Genomic DNA, 12,152 nt, shown 5'->3' on the forward strand with positions numbered 1-12,152 from the left:
GTAAAGTGAAGTCCCTGAGGAAGGCCACCTTTGTTAGTGGCTGAAATACACTGAGCTTTTTAAAACAAAGCATATGGGGCTTTATCTCCTAATTTGCCATAGCAATTACACCTTTCTAATCGGGGTACTATTTCCCTTAGACACAAACCCTCACTTTAATTAAACACTACAAATTAGATATCAGTGCAGGAGCTACTTCTACTTGGAATTTGTTGTCCTTGACTCTTCCAGAGCATAAATCACCCATCAGCTAGCTGTGTAACTTGGTAATTTCCCATGTGTGTAAAGCACAGAGTCCATGAAGAAGAACAGGTTGCTAACCTGTTACTGTTTCTTCAAGTGGTCATCTGTGAACCCACACAACCCCTCCATCATGCTTGTCCTTGGTTCTTGTTTGCTTTGGCAGACAGGAACTGAGGAGATTTGAATGGGAATCAAGCAGGGCATGATGGAAGAAGAACAAAAGACTCAAAGACCACTTACTATAGAAATTTTCAAAGATAGGTTGCACAAGGTACATAAACTCTCTGATGACCATTCAATGAAACACAGTTACATGTAAGCATGCTGCTCTTTCCCCTTTGTAAGTAATATGTAAAATGATAGATAATTATTTGAACGTTTAGTTTTAGTACGTATGCTTTCTTCTACATTTATCATTTTATGTTGCATGCATAAAAAAGTGCAAATCTAAAACTATTTTGTTCTGCATGGGCATTTTCTATTTTATTTCAGCAGATGGCAGCACTAAACCACATGATATGACCACCCAGCTGATGGATTGCATAGTATTTTTTGTTTTTGAAATTATATATTAATATATTAATAATTACTATTAATATAGTAAATATTATTTACCATACATTGCAGCATCCCATAAGATTTTGTTTTATGATAGTAATTATGTCTTTCTGTAATTAGGTGTACATGATTTTATACCAGATCACCAGCCCTCCCCAATGACAGACTCAGGGCTCAGTTCAAGTTCTACCTCTTCTAGCATCAGCTTAGGAAATACCAGTGCTGCCATTTCACATATGCATAGCACCATCCTCAATGAAGTTGACATTTCAGGAGAGCAAGATGAAAAAATGAAAACACTCATGGAGTTTATTACTACAAGGTAACATTTAAAATGTAGCACCTTTTATTCAATTCTGTGATACTGTGAACATGTTCAAACATGCTGGCCATATCTTGCATGAAAATATCTACTGGTTTCAAGGTTTCTGGTGCCAATCATGATCCTGCAAAACAAAGTGTCAGTAAAGAAAAAAGCAAATCTAGCTGTTGATTTCCCAGTATAATTTTACTGCTATGGAGCATATATGTCCCCACAGACCACTTACTACAATGCAGTCTGCACAATGCACAATGGAGGACCTTCTTACAGAGACATCAGAGTGGCTTCTGGTCAAAGGAAATTTAGCATAATGCCAAGCTTTTATCTTTTTTATGGTTTTTTAAATACATTATAACTGTATTTTCATTTTGCTTTTGACAAAATAAATAAATACTTGAATTAGGCTTTGCTTGTGTATTCAGCAGCCATGGAGAGGTAGAGGAATTGAAGGTTCTTTTAGTGATTGTTGGTTCTTGACTGTCTCACTCAGATCCTCTAGAACAGTGGTTTTCAATCTTCTTAATATCGTGACCCCTTAATACAGTTCCTCATTTCGTAGTGACCCCAACCATAAAATTATTTTCGTTGCGACTTCATAATTCTCACTTTGTTACTGTTATGAATCCTAATGTAAATATCTTATATGCAGAATGTGTTTTCATTCACTGGACCACATTTGGCACAAATACCCAATATGCCCAAATTGGAATACTGGTGGGGTTGGGGCGGTGTGTGTGTGTGTGATTTTGTCATTTGGGAGTTAATAGTTGCTGGGATTTATGGTAACTTACAATCAAAGAATCATAGAATCATAGAATCATAGAATAGTAGAGTTGGAAGAGACCTCAAGGGCCATCTAGTCCAACCCCCCGCTAAGAAGCAGGAAATCGCATTCAAAGCACCCCCGACAGATGGCCATCCAGCCTCTGCTTAAAAGCCTCCAAAGAAGGAGCCTCCACCACGGCCCGGGGGAGAGAGTTCCACTGCCGAACAGCCCTCACAGTGAGGAAGTTCTTCCTGATGTTCAGGTGGAATCTCCTTTCCTGTAGTTTGAAGCCATTGTTCCGTGTCCTAGTCTGCAGGGCAGCAGAAAATAAGCTTGCTCCCTCCTCCCTATGACTTCCCCTCACATATTTGTACATGGCTATCATGTCTCCTCTCAGCCTTCTCTTCTGCAGGCTAAACATGCCCAGCTCTTTAAGCCTCTCCTCATAGGGCTTGTTCTCCAGACCCTTAATCATTTTAGTTGCCCTCCTCTGGACGCTTTCCAGCTTGTCAGCATCTCCCTTCATCTGCGGTGCCCAAAACTGGACACAGTATTCCAGGTGTGGTCTGACCAAGGCAGAATAGAGGGGGAGCATGACTTCCCTGGATCTAGACGTTATTCCCCTATTGATGCAGGCCAAAATCCCATTGGCTTTTTTAGCTGCCGCATCACATTGTAGGCTCATGTTTAACTTGTTGTCCACGAGGACTCCAAGATCTTTTTCGCACACACTGCTGTCAAGCCAGGCGTCCCCCATTCTGTATCTTTGATTTCCATTTTTTCTGCCGAAGTGAAGTATCTTGCATTTGTCCCTGTTGAACTTCATTTTGTTAGTTTCGGCCCATCTCTCTAGTCTGTCAAGATCGTTTTGAATTCTGCTCCTGTCTTCTGGAGTGTTAGCTATCCCTCCGAGTTTGGTGTCATCTGCAAACTTGATGATCGTGCCTTCTAACCCTTCGTCTAAGTCGTTAATAAAGATGTTGAACAGAACCGGGCCCAGGACGGAGCCCTGCGGCACTCCACTTGTCACTTCTTTCCATGATGAAGACGACGCATTGGTGAGCACCCTTTGGGTTCGTTCACTTAGCCAATTACAGATCCACCTAACCGTAGTTTTGTCTAGCCCACATTTTACTAGTTTGTTTGCCAGAAGGTCGTGGGGGACTTTGTCGAAGGCCTTACTGAAATCTAGATATGCTACATCCACGGCATTCCCTGTATCGACCCAACTCGTAACTCTATCGAAAAAAGAGATCAGATTAGTCTGGCATGACTTGTTTTTGGTAAATCCGTGTTGACTATTAGCAATGACCGCATTTGTTTCTAAGTGTTTGCAGACCACTTCCTTAATGATCTTTTCCAGAATCTTGCCTGGTATTGATGTGAGGCTGACCGGACGGTAATTGTTTGGGTCGTTCTTTTTTCCCTTCTTGAAGATAGGGACCACATTCGCCCTCCTCCAATCTGCTGGGACTTCTCCTGTTCTCCAAGAACTCTCGAAGATGATTGCCAGTGGTTCTGAAATAACTTCCGCTAGTTCCTTCAATACTCTTGGATGTAGCTGATCTGGCCCTGGGGACTTGAATTCGTTTAGAGTGGCCAGGTGTTCCTGGACAACTTGTTTCCCTATTTGGGGTTGGATTTCCCCCAATCCTTCGTCCATTCCATGTTGCTGAGGTTGAAGATGGCTTTCTTTTTGTGAGAAGACCGAGGCAAAGAAGGCATTAAGCAGTTCTGCCTTTTCCCTATCCCCTGTCACCATCACCCCATCTACTCCTTGCAGTGGCCCTATCGCCTCCTTTTTCTTCCTTTTTCTACCAACATAAGCAAAAAAACCTTTTTTGTTGTTTTTTATGTCCCTGGCAAGCCTGAGCTCATTTTGCGCTTTAGCCTTGCGAACCTTTTCCCTACAGGAGTTGGCTATACGTTTGAATTCTTCTTTGGTGATTTCTCCCCTTTTCCACTTCTTGTGCATGTCACTTTTGAGCTTTAGCTCAGTTAGAAGTTCTTTGGACATCCATTCTGGCTTCTTTGCACTTGTCTTATTTTTCTTCTTTGTTGGCACTGTTTGCATTTGCGCCTTGAGTATTTCACTTTTGAAAAACTCCCATCCATCCTTAACTCCCTTGTTTTTTAATATCGGCGTCCATGGAATGCCGCTCAGTAATTCCTTCATTTTTTGGAAGTCAGCTCTCTTAAAGTCCAGAATGCGTGTTTGACTTGTCTTAGTTTCAGCATTCCTTTGTATTGCAAACTGCAGGAGCACATGGTCACTTGCCCCTAAGGATCCAACCACTTCAACTGTATTGATCAGGTCTTCCACATTTGTTAAGATTAGATCAAGAGTTGCTGATCCCCTTGTTGCCTCTTCTACCTTCTGGACCATAAAATTATCTGCAAGGCAAGTGAGGAATTTGTTGGACTTTGTACTCTTGGCTGAGTTTGTTTTCCAGCAGATATCGGGATAATTGAAATCGCCCATGACTACTATATCTCTTCTTTGTGCCTGTTTGGTCAGCTGTTGACAGAAGGCTTCATCAAGTCCTTCATCCTGACTCGGAGGTCTGTAGTAGACACCCACGACAAGATCTTTTTGAGTCCCGGTTCCCTTGATTCTTATCCAGATGCTTTCAAGCTGGTTTCCCGGATTACAGTCTTGCATTTCTTCTGCAACGTAACTGTTTTTGACATATAAAGCTACTCCCCCTCCTCTCCCCTTTGTTCTATTTATGTGAAAGAGGTTATAGCCCTCAATGGTTAAATTCCAGTGATGGGAGTCATCCCACCAGGTTTCAGTGATGCCTATGACATCGTATGTGTGGTGCTGTGCTAGGAGTTGGAGTTCGTCTTGCTTATTTCCCATGCTCTGAGCATTAGTGTAAAGACATGTAAGCCCCTGTGACCTCCCCTCGAACTGTTTATTTGGGATTATTGTGCTCTCTGTACTTGGTCCTTGCTGTGTTTGTGCAGCCCTCCGTTTAGCCTTACGGCGGTTCCCTGTGGTCGTGGGTAATATAGTGTTCGCCAGGCTGTTGTTCCCCTCCCCCAGTGGATTTAGTTTAAAGTGCGCCTGATGAGGTTTGTGAGTCTGTGTGCAAAAAGATGTTTTCCTACTTGTGTGAGATGCACCCCATCGCTTGCCAGTAGTCCATCCTCTTGGAAGAGTAGACCATGGTCAAGGAAGCCAAAATGCTCCTCTTGACACCATTTTCTGAGCCAGTTATTGACCTGTACTATTTTTCCGGCCCTTGTAGAGCCATGTCCTACAACGGGGAGGAGGGATGAAAAGATCACATGTACATTATACAGTTTTAGCTTTGTTCCCAGAGCTCGAAAATCATTTGTGATCTTTTGAAAAGTATGCCTAGCGGTGTCATTGGTACCTACATGAATCAACATAAGGTGGGGAGGGTGATGGGGCTTTAGGAGCCTGCTGAGCCTCTGAGTGATATGGTGTATTTTTGCCCCCGGGAGGCAGCATGTTTCTCGAGCCATCCCATCCGGTCTGGAAATGATGGCTTCCGTTCCTCTAAGGAGGGAGTCACCTACTACCAAGACCTGTTTCCTTTGAGGATTGACAGGGTCCCTTTTGTGCAAGACAGTGTGTATGTCCCCTGAAGAGTGTTCCTGTTGAAGTGAATCATGTAGGTGTAAAGTGTTGTCCTCCTCCTCAACATCCCCAGTGCATTCATCAATGACAATCCATTGAGATACATCCGAGAGCCCGTTACTCTCCCAAGGATGTTCCTGTTGCTCCTGGTCTATGATTGGGGGTGGAGCATTTGCATGATTACATAAGTGTGACTGTGGTGATGCACTGTCCCTGTCAGGGCTATCCCCTGCGCATTGATCCAGGATGGTCCACTGAGTGGTATCTAAGAAACTGTGGTCCTCCACAAGATGTGTTTCCTGATTGTATGTTAATGATGTAAGAATTTCAAATCTGTTGTGTAAATGCAGCTGAGCAGAGGAGTTCTGTGGAGGCTGCCTGGTCCTGCGTCTCCTTCTATGGGTGACCTCCTTCCAAGCCTGAGGGTTGTCTACCTTTGAGTTGATCTCCCCATAAGGTTCCTGATCATGGTCTTGGTGGTGTTGGTGTGATGCAGGCTGCTGATCTACAGCAGCGTGTTGTGCAGTGTCCAAGAAGAGCTCGAGTGCCTGAATGTCCTTAAGGGTCTTAATACGGTGCTCGAGCTGTTGGATCCTCTGCTCCATCAGAGTCATCTGTTTGCATTTGGAGCAGATGTAGTTGTCTAGTTTTTGTGTGAAAAAGCGGAACATGCCACAGCTGGTGCATGTGATGGGAATGTTTTGCTTTTGTTGCAACATCTGAACTTCACCAACGATGGAACTAAACCAAACTTGGCACACAGAACTTCCATGACCAACAGAAAATACTTGAAGGGTTTGGCGGTCATTGATCTTGAGTTTTGGAGTTGTAGTTCACCTATATCCAAAGAGCACTGTGAACTCAAACAATGATGGATCTGGACCAAACTTGGCACAAATATTCAATATGCCCAAATGTGAACACTGTTGGAGTTTGGGGGAAATAGACCCTGACATTTAGGAGTTGTAGTTGCTAGGATGTATAGTTCATCTACAATCAAAGAGCCCCTTGAACCCCACCAATGATAGAATTGAGGCAAATTTTCCACACAAAACCCCATGGCCAACAGAACTGATCTTTGGTGACCCCTTTGACACCCCCTTCGCGACCCCTCCAGGGGCTCGACCTCCAAGTTGAGAAACGCTGCCCTAGAACTTGAGAGCCAATGTTTGTAATGAAGTGACTTCCATAAGAGCCTTTTATTGGGCATATTTTTACAACTTTGTCATGATTTGTTCCTTTTTAGCTTCTTGTGCAACCTCACTTTCTGTTCTTATTCTCTCTTCAGAGTTGGTTAATAAAACAAGTGCTATTTAGAAATATACTTGATCCATTTTTGCCTAACAGCCATAGATATCTTCAGCAGTCTTGTAAGCTGTGTAGGGGAAGAGTTTAATGGGCTGGAGAAAAAATGTTGTTTCTCTATTCTTCAAATTTTTGCATCTACTGCATTTTATATAAGAGAAAGTTTAATGGCGTGGTAAAATTCAAATTTCTGTTTTTCAACACACTATCATAGACGTATTGTCTTAACATTTATGACAGATGAGTTTCAAGTTTCCTTTTTTGTTTTTTTAGAAAACGAGGACCACTTTGGAATCATGAAGATGTTTCAGCAAAGAATCCAAGCATAAAGAGTGCAGAGCAGTTAACTGTATTTCTAAAGCATGTCATTTCTGTATTTAAACAATCAAGTTCAGGTATGCTTTACAACTGGTAATGTATGATGCACTTTTCATAAAGGAAGATTTCAAGGGGGAAGAAGAATACTGTATATCTTACTGCAATTGTTCATCCTGTTGTCTCTGAATTTCAGTGGTATGGCAATGGCCAAAAAAGCAGCAGTCAGTTCTCTGTAAAATATATCGCTTTTTTCAAACTTTCCAATCAATCTATTTTGAAAGTAAATTATGGCATTTTTGTTGCTGTACCACCAAACATTCAGCAGGACTAGCAGGTCACTCATTTCAATGAACTGCATTAGAAAATGTTTGTGTGTTTTCAGGTCTTCCCAAATTCTTCCAGTTAATACAGAACTCATAAACCTATTTAGGTTTTGCCTCAGTATCTAGATGTCAAGACAGGAATTATATATACTTGATTTGTTTATTTGTACAACGTTACTAATATGTGCAAATAACATAAAATTGTTGTTGTTGTTGTTGTTGTTGTTGTTAGCTTTCAAGTTGTCCAGATTGGTAATAAGGACAGAACTAAAGAACTAAAAAAATTATCCCAGACTAGATATTGAAGCCATGGGATCTATGTTTTATCCTGAAGTCCCAAATAAAATTATAGACTTGAAGGAAACAGCTTACTGGTAGACAGGACCAAATAACTCCATCTCAATTCCTCTGCTGAGGGGCAATCCTTTATCTAAAGCAGATGTTAGACTAAGTATGGGCCCCATCTGTTATACCTACATTGTCCACAGTGCAGCTCTTTGAGACTTGGATAATGTTTTTAAAACTAAATGTGACTTTTGGTTGCCTCTGATTTTGAAAATAAAAGCCTTCTCTTGGGCCTACTTCACATCTTAAGCATAGTTGCACTGCTCCTTTAGCCACTAGAGGGGTGACACTGCTAGGGATGTGGGAAGAGGAACAGCTCTCCTAGGTCTGGTAGGTTCATGTGTCATTTCATACATTGGAATTTTACCACCTCTGTTGTAGAGAGATAACATTTCCTTCATCCCCTAAGATCAGTCTTGTATACCTCAAGCTACAAATCCTGTGGCTTCAACTGTTACTCCCTTGTGCTTAGCCTAATAAAAATATTTTAATGGTCAAATAAAAGTAACCCGAAACCTTTCTTAATAGTATCTATATCATTGTTCATTAAAAGCTTGGGTGCTTAAACAAAAACAAAGTAAAGAGCAGTGTGTTTTCTCATGTGTGTGTGTGTGTGTGTACACACACACACACACACTGAAGAAACAATAGTAGTTAATTGTCCACTTCTAATGTGTTTTGCTGGAATAAATGTGTGTGTTAGCACAGTAATTTACTGTTTATAAAGTTTCTCAGTTCTGTTCTTCACTTCATTCTCTTATGAACGTTCTCTTTATTTACAGTTGGATTTCAGCTGGAACATCATCTGAGTGAAGTTGCTCTGCAAACTGCACTTTCCTGCTCCTCTCGGCATTATGCTGGGAGATCCTTCCAGATCTTTCGCGCACTGAAGCAACCTCTGTCTGCATCTACGCTTTCTGACATTTTGTCCAGACTGGTGGAAACTGTTGGGGATGCAGGAGAAGAAGCTCAGGTACTTTTTTTGTCTACTGAACACAGTTTTAATGTGTAATTTAAGGTATTTAGATAAAGGTTCACTTGTTGCTTGAATTTATTCAGCTATTTTTATGTGAAAATGTTAAGTGATAGTTATGCGCAATAGCATTTAGCATATGTCACATGAACAGTGCTGTTAAGATAGGAAGGCCATCCTTGGACCTGATTCTGCATACATTTAACTGAATTTAAATGTTGCTGTACAAAACCAATACTAAATACAAATATAATAATAATTTAGGAATAGAATGTGTTTCATATTACATTTTAAACTAATATTTCAGATATCATTCCTCATTTTTCCTTTATGGTATTGTGAGAGCTCTCAAAAGGTAATTGTAATCAAACTGAAGAAAAAGAAGCACACAAACTTCTCCTACATAGTGCTTCTGTTTTGGAAAACATGTGAAGCAATTTTAAATATAGTTGCTAAGTTTCCTAGAGATATACATGTGAATAATTGATTGACAGGAGCTGGATTGTGTACACTTCAAACTGATTCACTTCCAAGACATTGCAGGAGTTGTTTCAGCTGTTTATTTAAAGGCAAACCGTGATTATAGAAGCTATACTATCCTGTTCTCTTGGGGGAGAAACAGTATAATTTGGTGGTAGATTACATATTCTGTGTGCATGGAGATGCATTCTTCTTGTCATCTGTCCCTTGGACTAATTTTCTCTTGAAATCTTTGTCCCTCTGTTGTGTATGTGTCCCAAATTTTCCCCCACAGGGTTTTGTCATAGAACTACTTCTTACTTTAGAGTCAGCTGCTGATACACTGGCAGACACCATGAAGCATTACGATCTTCTCACCGCACTTTCCCAGTAAGAAACAATGCAGTCATCTGTAGTGTGTGTCTGAAATGGATGACATAATCTGCAGGTTATGAATTATCATGGCTTGTGGAGAGAAACTGAAAATATGTACCTACTTAGAATGTGGTAACCTTGCACTTTTAAGAGTTATGAAAGAAGGCAATTTTTGCAGGTGTAGCTTGCCATGCAGATTCCTCCTTCTACACGACAAAAGTTCAGAAGCCCTGTTTTCTTTTTATGTGGCCCCCATAATTTCAAAAATTCAAAACTGGATACTTTGAAAAATGCTTCCATGGGTTGCGGAAGTGGGTTTATCTGCTTTTTGTGCCTTTTCTTCCACATTTTCCTTTTTTTCTTCCCCTTAAATGTGAAAAGCTGGGTGAAAACAGCATAACTTCAACTATAATCACATAAATTCTGGATGTGGAATGTGCAGAATAGACATTCCTATCTAACAGTAATTATTTTCATTCTCAGTCGGCAGAGAAGGAATCATCCACGAATTGATAATTCTTGACGCCAAAATGCCATGTGGTCTTCAGCTAAAATTTCTGTTGGTCCTCGTCTCTTCCTGCTTTAGTTCTTCATCTACCCTTTCACAAAATACTGTGCAGAGTCTTTTTTTCTGCTTTTCTGTTGTCTTGGGTTGTGAAGGAACTAAAGCAGGAAGAAATAAGGACTTAAAAGAAAGTTTTGATTTAAAATCACATGACATCTTGCGTAGCTTGGGTGGAACAAGAATTAACCCATTCATAGATAGCTCCTTCTCCTTGGCAAGAATGGACTTTCACGGTAAGTCTTCCAATGTGCCCCTTTCATTGGGTTTTACTCATGGAGGCGTGTGTGGGATTGTCGTCTTCAGCATTCAGAATGTGTCCTGAATGTTTTGTTTAAGTTTACCAAGTTTAAAATGCTAGCTCATTATAGTATAACCTTGTCTTAAATATTATGAATGAAATTCTATTAGGTGGTATAACTATGCTAATTGAGGCAGCAGGCATGGTAGCAGGAATAAAACTTGTTCCTGGTGATGGTGGTAGTGGTAGTGATAAGGAAAGCAGGGGAAATGGACTCTGTAACCATTCATAGAGAAATCTACCAGTTCCCAAGTAGCCTGTTTCCTCTATCCCTGGCTTCCCAGTGGGTTCTTGAACTTCAAAATGAACTTGGGGACAGACTTGTCCTATAGTGATTTTTAGGAGGCAGTCTTCCTCGAATACCTTCAGCATTCAAAATTTACATGAGATCAGACATTGAAGAAATAGGCTGCCTGAGATTCAGAAGTATTTTTTCCAATTGTGACAAGAGACTCCTTCGTCTACCTTTTCATCACAGTCGCTGCCATATCCTGAAAAAAGTGCACTTGGCTGATGTAATGCACTGTTACATTGGCATAGTGTGTAACATTCCAGCTGACATTTTATATTGATTTAGGTGTTTTGGGTTTTTTTTTTTGTAAACTGCCTTATGAGAGTATTGTCATAAAATGTAGGGAATAAATTTTTAAAGTATATATTTTCACACTTTGTATAAAAACCATTCCAGAAAGACAAGGGGCAGTTTGACACATATTTGGTCTTATATAGCAGGCTGGAAGCAGAGGGAAAAGAATGGATACATAACCCCCATCCCATTCACATTCAGTCCTTTCATTCTTCCATAAGGGTCTTTTGAGCTGATCCTCTAATGACACTATGTAACATGATTTATGTTCCTGTGTTGTAAATGTCATTTCCTAATTAGTTTTGTCATAAAAATATGGGAAACGTTTATTAAACTGCAAAAACTTTGATTTTGCGGGACATCCTGCAGCATATTTTGATACAGTTTTTCAATTAATTATCTCATTGAGTCTTGACCAATTCAACATAGTTTATGGCAGCCACAAAAACAAAGTTTCTGGAGTATAATAACTACTTTCAAAGTAAGTACAGTAGAATCTCACTTATCCATCACTCAGCCAACATTCTGGATTATCCAATGCATTTTTGTAGTCAATGTTTTCAATGCATTGTGATATTTTGGTGCTAAATTCGTAAATACAGTAATTACTACATAGCATTAATGTGTAATGAATTACTTTTTCTGTCAAATTTGTTGTATAACATGATGTTTTGGTGCTTAATTTGTAAAATCATAACCTATTTTGATGTTTAATAGGCTTTTTCTTAATCTCTCCTTATTATCCAACATATTCGCTTATCCAATGTTGTGCCGGCCCGTTTGTGTTGGATAAGTGAGACTCTACTATACCACACAATTAAACAGAAAATAACGTTTTCAAACCAGGAACAAAAAAACCCCCAAATTTTGTTTCATTGTGTTAGTAAAATGATTAGAGTACCACTATAGAACAGTGCTCCCTGTGTCGAAACTATAGTTGAACTTCCTGCTGGTGTTTAAAATACTGAAGCCAAATATTCAGGATGAATTATTATTGCAGAAGAGAAATATGCAGACACCCATTAAGATGTCAAAATATTTTGTTACACTAGTAAAAGGTTGCATGTTAGTTTCTAATGTGAAATGAAATCAGGAGAATAAATTAC

At 40.1% G+C, this 12,152-nt stretch overlaps 1 protein-coding gene across 10 annotated transcripts in view; it reads left to right on the forward strand.

Moving 5' to 3' along the window:
* Nucleotides 1–12,152, forward strand: part of fryl (FRY like transcription coactivator) — a 174,911-nt gene that overhangs the window by 128,317 nt on the left and 34,442 nt on the right. For all 10 annotated transcript variants that reach the window (XM_062981612.1, XM_062981611.1, XM_062981613.1 and 7 more), the window contains 4 exons: nt 922–1,123; nt 7,078–7,199; nt 8,573–8,763; nt 9,518–9,612. In XM_062981612.1, coding sequence (XP_062837682.1) covers nt 922–1,123; nt 7,078–7,199; nt 8,573–8,763; nt 9,518–9,612 — 610 coding nt within the window. The remainder of the gene's footprint in view (nt 1–921; nt 1,124–7,077; nt 7,200–8,572; nt 8,764–9,517; nt 9,613–12,152) is intronic.

This window comes from Anolis carolinensis, chromosome 5 (assembly GCF_035594765.1).
Source record: "Anolis carolinensis isolate JA03-04 chromosome 5, rAnoCar3.1.pri, whole genome shotgun sequence".
Taxonomy (NCBI): domain Eukaryota; kingdom Metazoa; phylum Chordata; class Lepidosauria; order Squamata; family Dactyloidae; genus Anolis; species Anolis carolinensis.